Source organism: Bos grunniens, chromosome X (assembly GCF_055505025.1).
Source record: "Bos grunniens cultivar Pamir isolate PY7600 chromosome X, Bosgru_T2T1.0, whole genome shotgun sequence".
Lineage (NCBI taxonomy): Eukaryota > Metazoa > Chordata > Mammalia > Artiodactyla > Bovidae > Bos > Bos grunniens.
This window is the reverse complement of record NC_141194.1, coordinates 14,384,651-14,406,999: the sequence shown is the minus strand read 5'-3', so window position 1 is coordinate 14,406,999 and position 22,349 is coordinate 14,384,651. Positions and strand designations below refer to the sequence as shown.

Genomic DNA, 22,349 nt, shown 5'->3' with positions numbered 1-22,349 from the left:
AAGGTAAATAGATTAACTCCACTTGTGTGTTGGATGAAGGGTCATTTCGGAATACACATATCATTATAGTAAAAGCACTACCTGTGTCTCTTTAAGGACCCATCAACTCAGGCTTCTATTTATCTTCCATTATACATTTTGGATTCAATGCTGAGGATGATTTTTAAAACATCCATCTTACTAAAGTATATTGTTCCACTGTTTGGTTGTGGCTATTATATAAAAACAAGTTAAAAAAAAATCACTAAGCCTCATCTCACAGGTGAGTGTGTGTCCTTCCTTGCTGGTGTGTTAGCATCAGGGATAGCAGATTTTTTTTTTCAAAGCAGCTTTATTGAGATGTAATTTACATACCATTAAATTTGCCCATTTAAAGTGTGCAATTCAATGGTTTTTAGTGTATTTACAGATTTGTGGAGCACACAATCTAACTTTAGAACATTTTCATCATCCCCCAAAGAAACCAGTAGATATTAAGTGCTCACTCCCCATTTCCCCTTCCCCCAAGTCACTGGCAACCACCGATTTACTTTCTTCTTATAGATTTGCCTTTTCTTACATTTCATTTAAATGGAATCATACAACATATGGTCTCTTGTCTTTCACTTAGCATATGTTTTTGAGATTCATCTGTGTTGAAGCATGTACAGATAACAGATTTACCCATGAATATGTCTGTTGCTTAAAATAGTAACACTTTCATACCAGAAGCAATTTCCTTCTTTCTTCTTCACCAGAGGGACATTACTGCAGCCTGCTACGTCTTATTCTTATTTCTCAAGTAGATTGGAAGCTAGTTATAGACAGCTTCTATCATTCATAATTTTATGCCTTTCTCTTCAGCTTCACCTGTTTCCATGGGAAGGAAAACTCCATATTTAGTAAGAGCCAATCAAACAAACTGAAATAGTCTTTCCTAAGTGTGTCTAATGCACACTTTGCTTTCTGGGTTTGCATTTTGAGAAATAGGCATGCTTGAATTTTCTGGCTGTGGTAACAAGTGTTTCCCTACAGAGTGGCCCTTTGAGCAAAAGGGCAGAATGCTCTCGTATTGCCAAAATCTAAGGCTGGTGAGGGGCAGACCCTCTGGTGGAAAACTGTAACCTGGAGGAACCCCAAAGATGATCTGAGTGGGGAGAAAAATAGGCAACCATGTAAGTGAAATCTTGTCCTTTTTCCTTTAAGGGCTGACCTGTTTTTCTCATCCCAACAGTGTTATTTTCTGGTATTATAAGAAGTTGTCACCAAACACGCTTTTTGCTTTTGTTCACCAGCTTGGGATGATTAAATCATTTCAGGGATGACAGCAGCCACGTTGCTGCTCCCTTGGTGACAGCTTTTCCTGTAAAAGGCTTGTTGTTCCTTCTCTCTCTGCTCATTTCCATAAGATCTGGTGCCTCAGGACCCAAGGCTGCCTACAGACAAACACGTTCTGGGGAGAGGAGCCCAGGCAGGGAAACAAAGGCAGCAATCTGAATGAACACAGATGGCAGCTCTGCAAGCAGGCCTCCCTCTTGGGTCTCTTCCTCTCCACAGGTAGAACCCCTCCTCGCTCTGCCCTTTCCTTTTTGCCTTCTGTTCTGTTGCCATGCAGTGCAATTCAGAGCCCTCTGGGGGCGCACCTGAGGACCCACCTAGTTCAAAGGCCCTGAACTCTGTGACCATTATGGGCTTCATCTGAAATCTGGGTTTGCTCAGTTGCAGCCGTGTAGACCCTCTTCCTGTGACAGGACATGGCTTCCAGGCCAATCTGACCTGGTTATTAGGGCCACTCTGTTAGTGACCGACTCACCTCACCTTTGGTCTCCCAGAGCCTTTCTGCCAACCCAGCAGGTCTTGAGGATGGGGTGGAGCTGAGTGCCTTCTGCATCAACAGTCCCATAGGCCTCTCAGAACATCTCTATCCCATCTGCCCAAATCCCTGTCCCCCTAGAGCCTTCTCCTCCCCTAGTAAATGGTGGCTTTATCTTCCCAGGTGCTCCAGCCTTGAACCTCTCCTCTCTTTATTTCACACTCACTTCATTTGTCAGCAAATCCTGTGGGCACTACCTTCCAAAGACAGTGAGAATCCAGCCGCTTCTCATCACTTCCTCTGCTACCACCCTGTGTCCAAGGTGCCATCATCTCTCCCCTAGACAACATGCCAAGCACCCACCCACCTGAGGTTTTTACATGCTATTGGCTCTGTCCACAGGTATCTCACCTCCCTCAGGTCTTTGCTCCAACATCACCTTCTCAGTGAAACCTTCCCTAAGCCCCAAAGTACCACTCCCAGTCCCTTCCCCCTACCTCCCATATCTCTGTGCTTTATTTTTCTCTACAATAGTCACCATTCTTTTATGTACTATATATTTTATTCATTCATTCTCTATCTCCTAACCTTCCCCCCACCCACATTAGACTCCTAAGTTCTAGAAGGGCAGGTGTTTTTTCCTGCTTTGTTTACTTCTATATCCCCAGTGCCTAAAGCTGGACCTGGAATATATTAGATGCTCAATGAAAATTAATGAATGAATGCTTTGGGACCAGTCATTATGAGCCATCTTTTCTATCAATTTCAATAACTGTACCGGTGGACAAGAAAGACATAGGACACAAAGGCCAGAGCAAGTGGTGAGTTCTATGTGAGGGACTGAAAAGGTCCTCTTCATAGGGAAGGGGATAAGCAGGCAGAAAAGTTGGGAGGGGAAGGCATTTGAGGCCAAGAAATCATGCACCAAGGCATACAGGCATGAAACAGCCTGGCACATTTGATGAACTCAAATATTAGAGAGTGCAAAAAATAAATCTGCAGAGATAGGCAGGAGATAGATCATGGAAACTTAAAGGACACATTACTATTATACCCATTTTAGAGATGAAAAGTGGAGGGATGCAGTCATACAACTTATGTCAGATGTGAAACTGGGGCGATGATAATAGGAACCTACCAAAGGATTTGGAGCAGATGACACAATCAGGTTTGCCTTCTATCCCATTGACAGCATAGAGGATGGATGAGGCAAGGTCTCTCTTTAGGGGAGAGAGGGTGGGGGCCTAAAACAGGAAGTGGCAGTGGGGGTGGAGAGGAAAGATGGCCTGTAATAGACACTGGATATGGGGGTTTAGGCGGAGAAGGCAATGGCACCCCACTCCAGTACTCTTGCCTGGAAAATCCCATGGATGGAGGAGCCTGGTAGGCTGCAGTCCATGGGGTTGCTAAGAGTCAGACACGACTGAGCGACTTCACTTTCCCTATGGGGGTTTAGGAAAAAGAGGTGATTAGGAGGAGTCCCAGATTTCTGGATGGGGTGGTAGTGAATAGTGGAGCCATGCAGTAGGATAAGAAATAGAGAAAGCAGAACAATCTGAGGAAGGATGTAATGAGTTCAGTGTTTAAAAAATTTTTTTCCTAAAGTATAATATACATACAGAAGAGTATAAGTAAGTGTATGCTCAATGAATTTTTACCACTAAACACACCTAAGTAGCCAGTGCTCAGATCAAGTAACAGAACTTGACCAGCCTCCCAGACACCCTCCCTGGGCTTCCGCCTTGCCACTCCCTGCCCCAAGTATAACCAGGACCCTAATGTCTAGTGGCATAGATGACTTTTGTACATTTTAAATGGATTCATATAGTATGTCCACTTCATCTGCCTTTCCACTCAGCGTTGTTTGTGAGCAGTGGTCATATTGTGGCGTGGAGTTGTAGGTCATCCATTTTCATTGCAGTAGTGTTCCACTGTATGAATCTACCACGTGTATCCATTCTACTCTTGATGGACATATGAGTGTTTCCAGTTTGGGGTTTTACAAATACTGCTAGTACAAATAATCTAGTATTAATACATGGTTTTGTTTGGCTTATTGGATATCTTCTCATTAATTATCTCTTGCTACCTAAAACTGGACCCAACCAAGTGCTGGCTAGGTCATAAAGCAACCTGAACTCCCATATGTTGCTTGTGGGGTATAAGTTGGTCTAATTTCTTTGAAAAAATCTTTAGTAATTTGTACAAAGGCTGGACATATATGTGCCCAACAGCCCAGGAATTCCATTCAAGTATTTACCCACTAGAAATGCATACATATGTTCTCTGACAAACAAAAACATATATTATATTGCACAGGGAACTCTACTCAATACTCTGCAATGGTCTATATGGAAAAATAATCTTAAAAAAGAGTGGATAGATGTATATGTATAACTGATTCACTTATCTGTACAGCAGAAACTAAGACAACATTGTAAATCAACTATACCCCAATTAAAAAAAAAAAAAAGAAGCCCTTGGCAACTTCCTTTGCCAGCTCAGAGTTTGCCCTCCTAACAAGATAATACTCCCTAGTGTTACATTGCTACCTGAGAGGGTCAATTCTGCCCATAGCAGGTGGACCAATGAGTCTCTAGGAATGAATCATCAATGGATAAGGCCCAGGAGAGACAGCAGTTTGTTGACCATAGCTGAGAGGTAGTGCTGAATTTGCTCAGGCTGAAAGATATGCCCCCTCGACTACCCTTACAGCCTATGCATAACCCAGCAGGGGACTCACCATGTGCGCAGTCCAGTGATCTGTCTTCTCCTGGGTCCTCAGGCCCCTTGTGGGCAGAGAGCAAGGCTTCCATTTCAGAAAGCACAGGCCCTGGAGCAGAGCCAGGCTCACAGTGGACACAAAAAAGTGGTGTGTGGAAGGATACATATTATTAAAGAAAGGCACAATTTGAAAAAAAAAAAAAAAAAAAAAACTAGCTTTATAATTCTAATGAAAATGATGAGACCACTCCTTTACTCTCACAATCTGAAAGTTTTTGGTGGGCATCAGATTCAATTTTTAGACAGGAAAGTGGTTAAGGAAGGACTTTTATATCTACTACCTATACTTGGGTTTTGTTTGAGATTTTTATAATAGGTATGTGTTGCTTTTATAATCAGAAAAGAAATAAAGGAATTTGTTTCGTTGAAAATGGAAAATGGAGCTTTGGTGCAGTAAACTAGCACTGTCTAATGGAACCTTGGGTGATGACAGAAATGTTATATATCTGTGCTGCCCAGTACAGGAGCCACTATGTCACGTGGCCAGCAAACACTTGAAATTTGGCTGTTATGACTGAGGAATTGAATTTTTAATTTTATTAATGAATTTAAATTCAAATAGCCACATGAGACTAGTGACTACCGCAATGGACAGTGCAGGTTTAAGTGATCCGCTTATGCTAACACAGACAAACTCTTTTCCTATTAAATTATGCATTCACTCTATTTATTCATACTTCTATAGAGATAGGTTAAATGTTAGTATTTTGTTAAATTTTGCAGATTTTCAATTTTTCCACATCATTTATATGGTATTTATACTTTGACTATGGTTTGATATTTCTTGTAGATAATAAACAAACCTAAAAAAACTTTAAAAAAATGATGTCCTAATTCTAAATCACCTAATTATGTCACAAGGGGGTCTAGGAATCAACTCTTTAATAGCACATTGGGCAGACACTGGGAACCATGATGATGAATGATAAGGAGTTAACAAGTAAAGGGAAAAACTCTCACTGACAATGTTAAATGGAATAAGAATGTCATAAACTTAAAACATTGTTTAGATAGGTTCTCAAATATGTTCTTAAAATATGAAAGAAAAGAGAAGAAATTTACAGTAAAATGTTAATAGTGTTACATTTGGTGGTATATTTATATGTGTGTGTGTGTGTAGAGAGAGAGGTGCCTTTTTTTCTATTTGTAACATTAATGTATTTTTCCAAAATTCTATAATGAACAAGATAATTACCATCATCTTTGTCTTTCTATTTTACTGTCCCTAGTTTCTAAGCCTCCGTGGATGTTTTTCCAGGCACATATTTACTCACTTTGACTTCTTCCAGAAGGGGTCTTGTTAACTTCTTATGTGACTATTATCACTTTGCTTTTCCGTGTAATGAGTCATTTGTTGAATTTTTCTTTCTTGTTTTAACTTGATTTTTCCTCTCTTGTCCTTTTGCTCAGCCACACTGGGATTATCATCTACTGAGGTATGTTACAGTAAGAAGGCTGGAATTCATACAGATACTGTTTTTGAAGATTTTTGTAGCCAAAAACAATGTATAGGATTACCACTTCTTTAAAAATGTATTTTTAAACATATATTTTTTTCTGGTGGTGGAAATAGCATGTTTTATCTGGACAAAGTCCAAGACTGATTCAGATAAATGAGATAATGCAAGTGGACCAGGTCTTAAGTCAGATGGCAGAATCTTGAATTCAGTCCCTTTTAAAATTGGATCCCCAGAAGGGACCTCTAGGAGATGCGAGGAGCCTGACTGGAAGCTCACTACAATGGGGTGGACATGGCTCTGTACATAGGTGTGTCTGTGAAGTTTTTAGCTGGTCATCCACAGTGACAAACATTTGTCTATCTAGACTCAAAGATGAGCGGTGACTGTGTTAAACTGGGTTCATAAGTCAGTTGCACTGCTGTAGAGTGAGAGCTGCCCTATACAATAGGAACTGAATGAGTGAGGTTTGTGAATGCAAGCTTTTCCAGTAGTTCTGACCACAGTTGCCTTTGACTATGACTTTTCTGAAGTCCCTGCCCCCTGACTTCCCACAGGATGAGGGTGAAGATCCCTGGTACCACAAAGCGTGCAAGTGCGATTGCCAAGGAGGTGCCAATGCCCTGTGGTCTGCAGGTCCCACCCCCTTGGACTGCATACCGGGTGAGTGTCTCCTCTCTTTGGGGCACCAGATCCGTGGGGTGTCCTTGGGAACACCCTGTTTCTCTTCTTTCTTTCAACTTTGATGAATTAAATCCCTGAATGCCACAGTCGGGTTTTCACCAGTTGGTCTTTAAACTGCAAATTTCAGTGGCCACTGCTTCAACAAATGGCACTGCTATCATTGTTCAGAACAGTTTGCTGGATCTCTACTTGACCTCTGTGAGATGGTAAGATGGGACCTAAATTTCACTGAAAGAGATAACAGAATTTATCTAAAATAAACTAATGGCAATTTTGAGAAGAGCACAGGCTTCTGAGCCAGAAATACCAGGCTTGGAATCTTGGCTGCATCACTGCTTAACTCTGGGACTCCACTCTGGCCTTTCTCTGTCAAATGGAGGTGATACTACTATGCCCGGACACTTACTGCTCACCAAACCACCATGTGCCTCACATTCTCAGCCCCTTCACAGTCAGGTGGCCTCACAGGAGCAGTTCCAGCTGAAGGAAGCCGTGTCTCTTCTGAAATGGGGTCCATTTCCCTGCTGGATAAAGTGGTTTCTCCTTTCATCTGGGAGCCAGGGAGGTTAAATGTAGCAGAACCTCCTGCTGACCTCACCTAAGTGAAAAATCAGTTTGTTGTGTTAAGCCTTTGAAATTTCTGTGACAATTTTTTCTGCAGCCTCTGCTGACTAATATGAATGCCTTCCTCTAAGGCAGGGGCCAGAAAACTTTGTCTGTAAAGGACCCGGCGGTAATTATTTGTGGCTCTGAGCACTGCAGGGCCTTGACACCTCAAATAGAAAGCAGCCATAGACAGTATGTAAATACATGAGCATGGCTGTGCTCCAATAAAACTTTATTTATAAAAACAGGCACGGAGCCACATTTGGCCCACGGGCCAAAGTGTGTGGAACCTGCTCTAAGGAGTATTTCTGAGGAATAAAATGGATGAGGCATTAAAGTGTCTTATCCTGGACCTGGCAAACTGTAGCTCCTTTTCTTCCTGCCTCCTAAGAGCTCACATTCTGACTTTCAAGTGGCCTAGCAAACTTTTGCCAGGCTCAGTATTTACCACAGCTCCGAGTCTCTTAGTCTCTTTCGCTGAAACTGTCCTTGCCACCCCTTTCCAGAGTTATGCTGGAGCCCTGCGGTGTCATTCACTTTACATAATCGCCTAATAATAGCTCCAGGAGAGAGGTTTAGTGTGCAGTATGTGAGTTTCTCTGCATTATTTCATTAAATTTGCATTAAAATAGCAAGTTGTGGGGAAAGGGGATCTACAAAGGCTTTTACTGCCTGCTTTCCTATTTACTAAAGGGGTAGGAATTGGTTTCTGAAGGAAGTCTCCTGGAAGGAAACAGTGGGGGCCCGGTAGCCAGGAAAGCAGTAAGTGCTGATGAGTTCAGGGGCTTCTCCCTTGGGAAGGACATCCCACTGAGCTCCTGCAGCCCTTCTGTGCTGGGGTGATCTGCCCAGTCATGACTGAGGCAATCTCCTTAATAAATCCATTTAGAATTCAATTCCACCCTCTGTCATCATGTGCCTGTTATGTGCTGATGGGAAGATAAAAAATGAACCACTGTCTCTACCCTGAAGGAGTTTACCCTTTAGTGGAAACAAATGTTCTCTTCACTAGAGACAGGAGTCCTCCTGGAATTTCAGTCCAAGGAAGCTCTTTCTAAGAAGAAATTGAGAAGAGATTATTTATATGGATTAGTTTCACTGACCCCATCAACTGTGCAGCTGAGGAGGGCTGTGTATCTGAGGAACATGAAGATGGCCTGGGTGGTTCAGGCCCTCTCCACTACACAGCTGCCATGAACTTGAAGTTCTGAAATCAGAAATTCTTTTAGCTTAAGTGTTTTCCTTGCCCCACTGGGGTTTTTGTTTTTATTTTAGCAATACAGATATTCCCTGGAAAGAAAAAAAAATGCAATTTTAGTGTTACATGGTTGATTCATTTATGTAAGTTGGCTTTTCCACAAAAGAGATGATTCGGGACAGCAGGACTGGCCACAATTTTCCAGAATTCACTTGCCCATCAGTGCCTCAGATCCTCATTAGAACATCAAGAACGTGGCCTGGTCTTTCTGGATCCTGAGATTGAGTGCTTCCACTAGAGTCTGCCTTATGAGGGAAGGAGAGCCTAGAAAGCACAGGACAGGAGGGTCATTCAGAGCTGCCAGGAGGTGCTGGCAGGTGCACACTGTCTGTTACTGCCAGGGGGCCCTACCCACAGAGCAGAAGGTGACCAACTGGCTGCATTATGGCCTATTAATCTTCAGCCTAACGCTCTTATAGTAAAAGGTCTGTCTTTTTCAATGTTGAGCCAAGATTACCTCGTCACTCTGAGAGGGGGGGAATAAGGTAGGGAAGGTATCAAAGTATAAGACATCCAATGACTCAATACTTTATATTTCCATATTATATTCAAGTTTATACTCTATTCTTTTATAAACATTATTCTGTATTCCACTACATCATCATACAGATTCAAGTCTAACACATGTGCATAATAATAGTCACATGTCTTTTGTCAAAAATGGCCCTGAACTCTCTTTGTGTTCCTTTATGTTAATATTCTTCATGTCTGACTTTCATATGTCTACATATGGAAAAATTATACACTGAGTAAGAAAGGCTAGTATGTTAAGCGTGCATAGCCCGATTTAGCAGTACATATGATGATGCCTAGAGCCAGACATCCTGGAATGTGAAGTCAAGTGGGCCTTAGAAAGCATCACTACAAACAACGCTAGTGGAGGTGATAGAATTCAAGTTGAGCTATTCCAAATCCTGAAAGATGATGCTGTGAAAGCGCTGCACTCAATATGCCAGCAAATTTGGAAAACTCAGCAGTGGCCACAGGACTGGAAAAGGTCAGTTTTCATTCCAATCCCAAAGAAAGGCAATGCCAAAGAATGCTCAAACTACCACACAATTGCACTCATCTCACACGCTAGTAAAGTAATGCTCAAAATTCTCCAAGCCAGGCTTCAGCAATATGTGAACCGTGAACTTCCTGATGTTCAAGCTGGTTTTAGAAAAGGCAGAGGAACCAGAGATCAAATTGTCAACATCCGCTGGATCATGGAAAAAGCAAGAGAGTTCCAGAAAAACATCTATTTCTGCTTTATTGACTATGCCAAAGCCTTTGACTGTGTGGATCACAATAAACTGGAAAATTCTGAAAGAGATGGGAATACCAGACCACCTGATCTGCCTCTTGAGAAATTTGTATGCAGGTCAGGAAGCAACAGTTAGAACTGGACATGGAACAACAGACTGGTTCCAAATAGGAAAAGGAGTACGTCAAGGCTGTATATTGTCACCCCGTTTATTTAACTTATATGCAGAGTGCATCATGAGAAACGCTGGACTGGAAGAAACACAAGCTGGAATCAAGATTGCCAGGAGAAATATCAATAACCTCAGATATGCAGATGACACCATCCTTATGGCAGAAAGTGAAGAGGAACTGAAAAGCCTCTTGATGAAGGTGAAAGTGGAGAGTAAAAAAGTTGGCTTAAAGCTCAACATTCAGAAAACGAAGATCATGGCATCCGGTCCCATCACTTCATGGGAAATAGATGGGGAAACAGTGTCAGACTTCGTTTTTCTGGGCTCCAAAATCACTGCAGATGGTGACTGCAGCCATGAAATTAAAAGACGCTTACTCCTTGGAAGGAAAGTTATGACCAACCTAGATAGCATATTCAAAAGCAGAGACATTACTTTGCCAACAAAGGTCCGTCTAGTCAAGGCTATGGTTTTTCCTGTGGTCCTGTATGGATATGAGAGTTGGACTGTGAAGAAGGCTGAGCACCGAAGAATTGATGCTTTTGAACTGTGGTGTTGGAGAAGACTCTTGAGAGTCCCTTGGACTGCAAGGAGATCCAATCAGTCCATTTTGAAGGAGATCAGCCCTGGGATTTCTTTGGAAGGAATGATGCTAAAGCTGAAACTCCAGTACTTTGGCCACCTCATGCGAAGAGTTGACTCATTGGAAAAGACTCTGATGCTGGGAGGGATTGGGGGCAAGACGAGAAGGGGACGACAGAGGATGAGATGGCTGGATGGCATCACTGACTCGATGGACGTGAGTCTGAGTGAACTCCAGGAGTTGGTGATGGACAGGGAGGCCTGGCGTGCTGCGATTCATGGGGTCGCAAAGAGTCGGACACAACTGAGCAACTGATCTGACCTGATCTGATCTGATCTGACGATGATGCCTCGGAGAAGGCAATGGCACCCCACTCCAGTACTTTTGCCTGGAAAATCCCATGGATGGAGGAGCCTGGTAGGCTGCAGTCCATGGGGTCGATAGAGTCGGACACGACTGAGCGACTTCACTTTCACTTTTCACTTTAATGCATTGGAGGAGGAAATGGCAACCCACTCCAGTGTTCTTGCCTGGAGAATCCCAGGGACGGGGAAGCCTGGTGGGCTGCCGTCTTTGGGGTCGCACAGAGTCGGACACGACTGAAGCGACTTAGCAGCAGCAGCAGCAGCATGATGATGCCTTTACCCATCTAATGATCACAAGAGACAGTTGTGCCACAGAAGATGCAGGTTTTTCCATAAGAGTAAAATGAGTGCACAAAAAGGCTTAATAGCTTATAGTAACCTCCACTGAGCAGAAAGCTTGGGACAGACATATTCTGTGTGTGTGTGAAGTGGATCGCTTTAATTCCTCTAGCAGCATTGTTTATGTTGTTTAATACTAGTTTAGACTCAATTGACAGTTTTTGATGAGACCAATGGGGAATTCTCTGGGCCAGTCAACTCCCACTACCTTCCTGAACTCCCTGCTTCCTCTTCCTGCCATTATCTCTGCGTATCCCCAGTGGCCACCCAAGATGAGGTGATGAAGTTTGTTTATCCCTCCATTCATACATCCAATCAATATCTATTGAGTGCCTAGCACACACAGGCATTCTGCTCAGCTCAAGATAGAATGGTGAGCTAGACAGACCGGGGGAGCTGGAGGCAGCATCTGGAGTCCCTACCGGCTCAGGGTGGGCAGGGGAAGTGGGAAGAGAGCCAAAGGATGAGAAGAGGTGGCCAGGTGAAGGGGAAAGGAGGAGCCAGGGAAAACAGTAAGAATGTGAGTGGACTGCGCTTCATTCCAGGGCACTAAGAGCAGGAGAAATGTTACATTTTCTATTTTTCCAATTTTTAGATAACTCTGGTTTGACTCCTCTTTTATCATGGGCTGTGAAGAGTCTAAAGACAGGATTGTCGAAGGTCCTGCTTCTCCCCCTTGGACTATACTCCCCTGCCCCCTGCCCCTTGGGGGCCTGCCAGGGCTGACTGGGGGCAGCTCTCTGCCTGACTGGCCCTCACAGGAGGGCAGACACCTTGTTGGTGGCCCTTCTCATTCTGAACCAAGCTTAATCCTGGGGGATTTTCCCAAGACTCTCTCAGAGGTGCTCAGGCCCCTATCACGAGTTCTCCCAGGTCCCAGCAAGGCTCAAAGCCCAAAGCCTCCAGCCACCTCATCTGGGAGAGTCACCTCATTCCTGCTGAGGCCTGGACCTTCCGAATCCATGAGCCTGAGGGATGCTAGGCTGTCAATAGGCCTCTCCTGTCTCAAATCACATGCATGCACTTGTAAACATCTTACTCCTTTGTGAGGCAAGGAGAGTCCAAACCTTTAGAAATAGGAAGCTGACCTTCTCAGACAGATATAGGGAGGATGACGGGGGTAGAGAGGTGCTAGATTATTTCCCCTGGTGAGTTTTCACCATAAAAAAAAATAAATATATATACAACTCAAGACATTAATATACTCTCACAAATTCACACTACACCAGCACTAGCTGATTATTTTTGGCCAGGCAATAGAGGCTCTACACTCTACACTGTTTTAAACAATCCCAAATCAACTTTATGGAGGCAGGGACGACTGTTGTACCCATTTCACAGATGAGGAAACAGACCCAGAGAGGTTGAGCAGCTTGCCTAAGCTCACTGAAGGGAGAGTGGGATCCCATCCTAGGTTGAACTGGCTCTAAGTGGCATTCTTGAGCTTGGCTGCCCATTAAAATCACCTGCAGCTTTACCCCATGCCCAGGTCCTGCCCCAGAGCAAGGACATCAGAATCGCTGGTGGTATGGCCTGAACACCAGCACTTTTTAACTTTCCAGGTGATGTCCTGGTTGAGACCCATCACAGTCTCTACTTTGTGCCTTGGGCCCAAACACTGGGGTTTTTGGGTTAGCAGATTCGTAGCTGGAGGCGCCAATGCCAGAGTCATGGAGCACTGGACAGGGGCAGGCTTGGGGCTTGGATGCTGAAGGACTTAGTTTTGGATAGATGAGTGTGAAGCATCTTTAGGTCACCCAGATGGAACTGTTCACCTAGAAAATATCCAGGAGGCAGTGGAATGGAGCTTGGGGCCTGGGAGTCACTCTTTGGCTTTCAGACACCAGCTGAAGCCATGGGGATGGTGAGCTCATCATCTGCCCTGGAGAGTATGGGCAAGATCCATGTCGGGACAAGCCCTCACAGGCCACCAAGGACATTGCCATTGGCCAGGTCGCTGCAGTGTAACTAACTGTTAGATGGGCTAATTGGGAAGAGATGGCAAAAGAGATGTGAGGGGGAAAATAGAAAAAGAGCCAAATGGCAAGAATAAAGCAATCAGGAGAGGTGGCCATGGCTTTTCCTTTCCCTCTGCCTCTTCCCTCTGAGCTGGTGGCCCCAGAGTAAGAAAAGGGAGGTTCAGGATGGAGGGGCCCCAGGGACATCCATGGTTAGAATTTAAGTGGTTTACAACTGAAACCTAGCTTTCTGATGCTGGGGGCCTTGTCCCTCCTTCTGGTGGCTGGGCTCATTTTCCAGGTCAGAGGGGGAGGTGAGGAGGTGGATGAACCCCCAAGGCCACAGAGAGCAGGCCCCCTGAATCCTCCAGCCAACAAAACACCTTCCTGGCAAACCAAGGTTTTCAAAGTGTGCTTTCAAAGTGTGTTCATTAAAAATGCGGCGGCTCTGGGGGTGGAATCCTGGAACCGGCATTCTTAACAAGCCCCTCTGATGATCTGACCACATAAGGCATAATAGAGTGGCCCAGAAAGCACTCCTATTCTCTCTCTCTTGACATTAATAGGCCACCCAAAGCTTCGAGTACTTGATAAACTACAAATGCTGTCCTCGGACCCCCAGCTCCACTAAGCTGCAGCCACTGGTGGGAGTTGGCCCTATTCCTTCAGTGCACTGGGTAGCAAAGCAGTTAAGCCACCTTGGCCAGAGGCCCGAAGCTGTCCTTTTGTCTTCGGCATCTGAGGCAGGGCAGGACTATCCCTACAGGCATTCCAGAGCCTCAGGATGTCATTCAAGCTTTTATAAGCCTCATTCAATTTTACTGATGCTTGAAAATTATCTGCTACAAAGACATAAGCACTCATTTTACCGTTGAAGGTGACAATGCCTTAGTAAATACACTCGGCTTTTTAATCTGAACTTACATTTACACATGGTGAGAAAGTAATTTGATCTGCCTTACTTGAAGTTTATCATTCACAACTGGAAAACTAGGAGAATGTATCTGCCTAAATTTATTGCTTGTTTTCTAAAGAAATTTAGCTAGAATCTGGGTTTGTTTATAAATAAGAGACCCCCTAAATAGTGGCTTATTGAAATAGTTTTGCTTTGACTCACATGGTAAAAAACTAGGGGTAAGGAATAGCTTAAGGATATCAGGGCTGAGGTCTCTTCAGTTCTCTTGGCCTTACCATCATTGTGCAAGATGGCTACTGTTGTACCAGCCATCGGATCTTTCTTTTAGGCAAGGAAGAAAGAGGGGGCAAGCAAAATTTGATTCGCAATCACCAACAGATATCTTCTCCTATCTCATGGGTCAGAAACTGTGTCATATGGTCAATTCTAACTGCAAAGGTGACCGGGAAATACATACATATATATACATATACAGCTCGCTACATTGCTGCACCCAACAAAATTAGGGTATTTTAGTCAAAAAGAAAGGGAGAATAGATGCTTGGTTGGCAATTGGCAGTCTCTGACCAGGTAACTCAATGCTAAATATAAGAGGAAATACATGAGAAGCAGCAGAAAATTCATATACAAGCACCAGCTTCGTCTAGTCTTATTTGGAAAAAGCAGTTCCTTTCAAATGTTCCTATTCAACAGTCACTTAGGCGCATTTCATTCCCCTCTCCTTTTTTCATTAGAATTTCATTAGACTAGTGAGAAAACTGCAATTTACAAGTAGGAAGTCAGTCTTAATATATAATTGCCCTTCTTGCCTCTCACCATTGTTTTGTTCCTATAATTGGCATCATATGCTGCCTGAGGACAATTAGGGACTCTGATGTCATCATGTGGGATGGCTAACCAGTATTAATAAGGAAAATAGAGAGTATGGCATTTAAGTATGATATTTTGCTACAAATCTCTTAGTTTTTAGGTCTCTGAGTTTGTGGAGGAGGTGAAGTATTTCTCAAAATTCCCCCCTATCCAAGAGGTTGCCATAGAGCTACTTCCCTCTGCTTTTATGAATGTTGTGAGTCTCTATGACAATCCCTTTACTTCATCTTCACTCTCTTCTCACAAGAGCAGTGAAAAGAATGAAGACCCAGTCCTATCCACTGAGAATGGTGCTGACAAAGGAAAACATCTTCCACCTCACGAGAGGGTCTGATTTGTCATTTCAATCATGTCATGTTTGTTGAGTCTTGCCATGTGATCTGAGTGTTTCAATGTGCCTTGTTTTTTCCTTTGCCAGAATGCCCATACCATAAGCCCCTGGGTTTCGAGTCAGGAGAGGTTACACCAGACCAGATCACCTGCTCCAACGTGGAGCAGTACGTGGGCTGGTATTCTTCCTGGACTGCCAACAAGGCCCGGCTTAACAGTCAAGGCTTTGGGTAAGCAGGGCATGCAACTTGGGTGATTATTTTTTCCATGTAATTTGAAAAAGTATGTCTCTGTGATAAATGAATGACATAGAATGCATTTATTTATTTAACAAATATTGACCGAGTGCCTTCCATGTGCCAAGGACCATGGATATAGCAGTGAACAAGGTGGATGAGCTCCTGGCCTTTGAGAAGCACTCAGTTTAGAGGGGGGACTCTAAGCACACTGTCACACAACTGGCTATTTGCTAAGTGTGAGGAGCACTGTGGAGGAGATGAAGAAAGACCTATTTGATTTGAAACACCAGGAAAGGTTTTCTAAGGAAAAAAATCTTTGCCCTGAGAATTGCAGTTGGCCAGGTTGGGGGAAGGTTGGAGAGAGGCACAGGGCACAGCAGATGCAAAGGCCCTGAGTTGGGAAGATCCCTCAAGTGCCTAGACGATGAGATAAGGCCAGAGAGGTAGGCAGCAGTCAGATGGTATGGGCCTTATAAGTCATGTTAAAGATTGTGGTCCTTATTTTAGGGATGTTGGGAGAACCCTGAATGTGCATGAGTTAGAATACAGATTTGTGCTGCTATAACAAACAGGCCCCAAATACAGAGACTTAATCAACATGAAGGTGATTAGGCAGTCTAGAATTGTTATGACAGCTGGATGGTATCAGGGACCCAAACTCTTTCTACCTTGTTCTCTCCTCCTTAATAAGAAGTTTCCATCTTGGGGCCCAAGATGACTGCTCTAGCTTCCACTGCCATATCCACAGTCTAGTCAGTAGGGAGAGAAGAGCACGGTGCAGACACTTTTCCTTTAAGGATATATATACAATCCTACTGGCCACTGCTGCCCACATCTCATTGATCAGAATCTGTTCAGACGGTCCCATCCAGCTGCAAAGGAGACTGGGAAATGTGATCTTAGCTGAGTGGCCACTCGTTTGCAAAAATCTCAGGGGTTCCATTACTAAAGGAAGATGGGTAGAGGATATGGGGAGACAACCGGCAGACTCTACCAGAGAAAGATTTAAAGTTGGGGAGTATTACAATTGGATTTATGTTTTAAGTAAAAATTTCTGGCTCTTACGGGAAGAATGGTTTAATGTGCAGTATGGGTTGGGGGTGAGGTGGGGAGAGGAATCCAGAGAGACTAGTTAAGTAAGCTATGCCAGCTGTCCAGGCAAGAACTGAAGGTGACATGGGCTAGCATGGTGGCAGTGAAATGACTTTGAGGAACATTTGGAGATGGACCCAAGAGATGGATTAGATGGTTGAGGTGACAGAGAGGAAGTGGTAGCATTCAGAGAGAAGAACACTGGAAGGAGAGGCTGGGGTTAGGATAATTAAGAGCTCTTTTTAGACATGTTTTGAGATGCTGTATAGCATCCAGGAGAAGTTGAATAGCTGGCAATTGATTCTTGGGATTTGGAATTTAGAAAAGGTCTGGAATGGACCTAAAAATTCAGAAGCCACCCAAGGAGCAAGTCCAGAATTAGAAGAGAAGGCAGCCAAGGGCTGAGAGTCCTGAGAAGCTAAATCAATGTGTGCACACACACATACCACAAAGGGAAACTATAGGTTTCCACAAATTATGAGGGATATAACTAAAACATAAATCAGTTCCTTCATTGGTTGGTTTGCTTTACAATTGTGAGAAGGCCTTCCAGAGCCACTTGGTTTCATGTTCTGTACACAGTTCCTACCATGGTGTGGGTGACAGCACCTGAAGGAGACACAGATAAGGTATGAAGAGATGAAATTAAAGAGAAAAAAGACAACTTATGGAGAAAGAACATCAGGAGAGACTAATGAAAAAGGAAGGGGGCCAGTGGGTGAAATGACCATGTATTTGCATGTTTTGAAGAAAAACATGCTCAACCACACCCCAAAGATGATTTTAGCTACACTTGAAGGCATTTCTTTGACAAATTATTTGAGTCTGGCAATTCTTCCTTGGGTGGTGGAAGTGCAGGGAGAGAGAAACTACAGAAGGATCAGAGGCCAGATATTTCTTGAGGACAAGCCTCTGGGTGCTTAACAGATTGCAGCCCAGGCTGCCTGACCTTTGTGGGTGCTCTGCAGGTGCTGGTGTCCCCTCAAAAGACAGTGCCTCCCAGCTCTTCGGAGGGGCTCACGGGGTAAGGCTCCTGGTGACTTGCTGTGTCCACACAGGTGTGCCTGGCTCTCCAAGTTCCAGGACAGCAGCCAGTGGTTACAGATAGATCTGAAGGAGGTCAAGGTGATTTCGGGGATCCTCACCCAGGGGCGCTGTGACATCGATGAGTGGATGACCAAGTACAGTGTGCAGTACAGGACCGATGAGAGTCTGAACTGGATTTACTATAAAGACCAGACCGGAAACAACCGGGTATGTCGGGCTTACCCCAAACCTCCTTCCACACAGCCCTTCTGGGACTTCCCTCCCATCCATCCCTGTGTTTCTGTCGTCATGCTCTGTCAGAACTCTGCCCCCCCAGCATGGTGAGTCATCCATGCTTCCTCCCCACCACACAATCTGCTCTCTGATAGCGATATCAACACAGGTGTCTTTTCTTGTACCCCTCATGCCTAGCACAGTTTGTCTGCCAATGAGTGCCATCATATGTGCAAAAGAAATCTTTGTCTGAATTCTCACATCAGCAGAGATGCTTAAATAATCAAGACTGGTCATTTGGATGCTTCCAAACTCATTGGACCTTGAACACTGCTGCATGGGTTTCCTTGATCTACTACTGATGCGGCTAGGTCCTCGTCCCTTTATGTATCAATAGATATGGCTTCTCCTAACTGTTGACTGAGACAATCTCAACAAGTTAGCCACTAAACCATGTAAATGGTTAAAAGGACTCTAGCTGAGAAGAAATAGAATCACTTAAACCTTTGAGAAACTTTATATCCTACTAATCTCTGAGGGCTGAGACCCAAGTCTTGTTCAACACAGACTGAACACAGTAAGCTCTTTAGTTTATATATATTATATATATATCAGTGAAGTTGCTCAGTCATGTCCGACTCTTTGCAATCCCATGGACTGTAGCCTACCAGGCTTCTCCATCCATGGAATTTTCCAGGCAAGAGTACTGGAGTGGGTTGCCATTTCCTTCTCCAGGGGATCTTCCCGACCCAGGGATTGAACCCAGGTCTCCCACATTGCAGGCAGACGCTTTACCGTCTGAGCTACCAGGGAAGCTACATGAAAGTGAAAGTTGCTCAGTTGTGTCTGACTCTTTGCGACGCCATGAACTATACAGTCCATGGAGTTCTCCAGACCAGAATATTGGAGTGGGTAGCCTTTCCCTTCTCCAGAGGATCTTCTCAACCCAGGGATCGAACCCAGGCCTCCCGCATTACAGGCGGATTCTTTACCAGCTGAGCCACCAGGGAAGCCCTATATATATATATACACACACATATATATAGTCAATATTTTACATATATATAAAATGCTATCTGCAGTGAAATAAAAACTCACCAGCTGTTTGGAAAAGTTAATTGTCCTTTTGCCTGAGATTGAGGCCTCCCCAGCTAATTCAGACATTTCATCAGGTTAAGCAGACATGTGTAGCTGAACATCAGAAGGCTCTGTACTCTCTGATGACAATTTGTACAGCAAAACATTCACAGGTTGAGATTTCAAGGAGTTTGAACACAATAGGAAAAACCATCTCCATACTTGGACATTGTATTTCATTTTTGTTCTTATTAGTTGGCTTTTCAAAAAGATACGCAAATTCTTTTTCAAGCTGAGTTTCTGAAGGCCTTGATGGTTCTTTGCAAAGAAGTGCTCCACTGTGGCAGCTGTGTGGAGTGGGCCTGTTCCGTCCTTCCTCTTCACCAGGCTCCTGACTTAAATAGGTTCAAGAGCAAACAGCTTGGAGAAGAGGGTGTGGGGTGTTGCTACTGGGAAGAAATAAAGTCAAGATCATGGCAGCTGAAGTCCTTCTTGATTTGTGTATGGATGAGGTCAATGTGACAGCCAAATTTTTTATAGGAGATAATCCCAGAAGGAAATGAAATGTTCTAGTGTCACGGGGCAGAGCACTTAGGACTCTGGAAAGAGTGCAAAGAAGTTTCTTTGAAAATATAGGCAAATAGCCACTGTGTCCTATGTTATAGCTACTGCATAACAGGAAGCAACCCCTTTTTCTATTTTGGGCACTGCTCTCCCACTTTGAGAATCTTCTCTCTAGTTTTTATGTCTTTTTCTTTTTAAAAAACACTTTTTTTCCCAAGTCTAAAAAGTACTTGCCATTTGTATCAATGCAGACACACACAGTTAAGCTTTGGCTCACAACTTCAGAGCCAGTTCACAAGTTTTCACTTGAGCCCCACTGTGGATACCTTTGGAACATGAGAACGTTCCTCTTTTAAGCAATGTGGTCCTTTTCAAAATTCTTGTCAAAATGCAAAGGATTAAATCACAAAATTGGTGATATGAACCAAGAGGCATTTTCTATCAGCACCATCCAGTAGAACTTTCTGCAATGAAGGAAATGTTATCTGCAGTATCTAATATGGCAGCAACGGATGACATACAGTACTAAGCATTTGAATAGCAGCTAGTGTGACTGAGGATGTGTTGTTACCTAATATTAATTCATTTCTGTTGATGCCTGGAGCATGTAGGTGCTGACAAACACTCAAGGTCAGATTTTGGAGGATATCAGCAAATTCTCTACCTTTTAAGCACTGAGATTTTCCATAGTTAAAAGTTGGAGCCAAATCCAGACAGGAAACGTCTTCCTTTTCTCTCTGCTGTGATGGTGATAGTATTTCCTTCCTCTTTAGGTTTTCTATGGAAATTCGGACCGAACCTCCACAGTCCAGAACCTGCTGCGGCCCCCCATCATCTCCCGCTTCATCCGGCTCATCCCGCTAGGCTGGCATGTTCGCATTGCCATCCGGATGGAGCTGCTGGAGTGCGTCAGCAAGTGTACCTGATGTTGCCTCGGCTCATACCTGCAGTGGGTGAAGGGTGCAGAGCGGCCCATGGGGGAACGCTGACTTATCACTGTGACCAACAGGGCTGGATTTTACAGGCTCTTTTCAGCGCAGGGCTGGGCAGAGAATACTATCTTTTTTGCATAGTTTCCAATTTCAGTGAGAGAAAATGAAAATGAACTTATTCCCCATTCAGGGTCAAAGAAAATAAGAATAAAGAAAATGTCTCTAAAAACAATTTTCATGCAGAAATCCTAAGTAGCAGCAGTAATTTGCTGCTCTGGGGGTGTTGTTTTTGTTTGTTTTTGTTTGTTTTTGTTTTTAGTCTCCGACGCAGTGAAAGGTGCAGTTGCAGGGGAATGCAAAGCAGCCCTCATAATTTGAAAATTCTTTTTCTTTACCATGCTCAAAACAGGAACATACTGTTTTATAAAGCCTCTCTTTGAACACAAAGGGGGAGCAAGCTTGTGGTTTCTCCTAAGTTTTCATTAAAGTATGGTCTTTTAGGACTCTAGAGCATTGGGTATGGAGTTTGGGGATGATTGGGTGGCGCAGATGAGTCTGGTAGATGGGAGCTGGTGTCCCAGTCTTGTGATAGCTTTGCATGACCAAACACCCCAGAGGTAGGAAGGTCTCCCCTGCTCTGAGCTTTCACTTCCTATGCCCAACACTGCACGCAGTGGCAGGGGAGGTTCAGAGCTCTCATTACAGACAGCTCCACTCTGCATGCCCTCAGATACATGATCCCAGTCTGTGGTCAGTATTTAACTGAATAACATGGGACAGGCTACACATGTAAGGAACAAAATTTCCCTGTATTTAGGAAACCCAGATGACCAGAACACACCAGAACATCCTTTTATCTAGGGCTACCATTCTTCAACAAACTTAACACTGGGAAAACAGTTGGCCAGGAGCTGTCATTGGCTACAGAGGAGGCCCATCAGCCAAGTACACTCTGCAGGAAGTGATCAGGACCTACAATCTGAGAAGCGTGATGTAGCCAGGCCGCTGCTGAGCCCAACCTTCCAACCTCAGCCCCCTTGCTTTGTAAAGTATGGGCTGGTCTGGCCTTCCCCTCCCAGAGGAGCTCTGTAAGCAGGCAGCTGGGGGAAGGACAGTCCGCCTCTTCTGCCGTTTATAGCTCAGCCTGTTTTCAGGCACTTCCCCAGAAGCAGGGCACGTGGGCAGGAGAGGATTTGAAAGTAGGAGCCAGGAAAGGGTGGAATCTGAGGATGAGGGACCCCAGTGAGACGAGGGAATCCAAGACTGTTCTGGCCTTGACACAGTGCAGCCTCTGCTAGCAGAAATTCATTTCTCTGAGTTAGTTTTCAGACGACAAGCTTAGTGAATGGACACCAACATGATCCTGGACATCATATTCACCTTCTCTGTGAATGGCCAGCCTCCTAAAATCCCTTAATCCCTTCTCTGGTATTGTGGGTCTTAGATCAGCTTATTTAACCTAGCATCTTTCTAATACCCATGCTGTATACTTAAACCTGGAAAAACACCTTTCTCTGCTCAATCTTCTCTCAAATATAGAGGTTATCAATTCAGGGTAGGGAAAAAAAAATCCTTCTCTGGCCTTAGGATACACGGACAAATCCACTTTGAACAGAATGCCTACAGAGATCCTTACTGGGAAAGATGAATGAACTCTTATTGTGATATGGACTGTCAGAGAAAATGGTGGTATCCTAAGAGTTCAGGACTACAACTGGCACACCAGACCCAGATGGGGAGTACAGTTAAGGGGAAAAAAAGAAAAGAAGTAAACAGGGTGAGGCAGGGATGAAAGTTCTCCAAATAACTGTTTATATTGGAAACT

General features: G+C 44.0%; 1 protein-coding gene across 1 annotated transcript; it reads left to right on the top strand.

The window, feature by feature from the left end:
- Window positions 1-5,918: 5,918 nt before the first annotated feature.
- Window positions 5,919-20,518, top strand: RS1 (retinoschisin 1). The gene is given in 6 exon segments (XM_086387359.1): window positions 5,919-5,942; window positions 5,944-6,012; window positions 6,591-6,696; window positions 15,449-15,590; window positions 17,750-17,945; window positions 20,366-20,518. Coding segments are annotated over 6 exon segments (690 nt in total).
- Window positions 20,519-22,349: the final 1,831 nt, after the last annotated feature.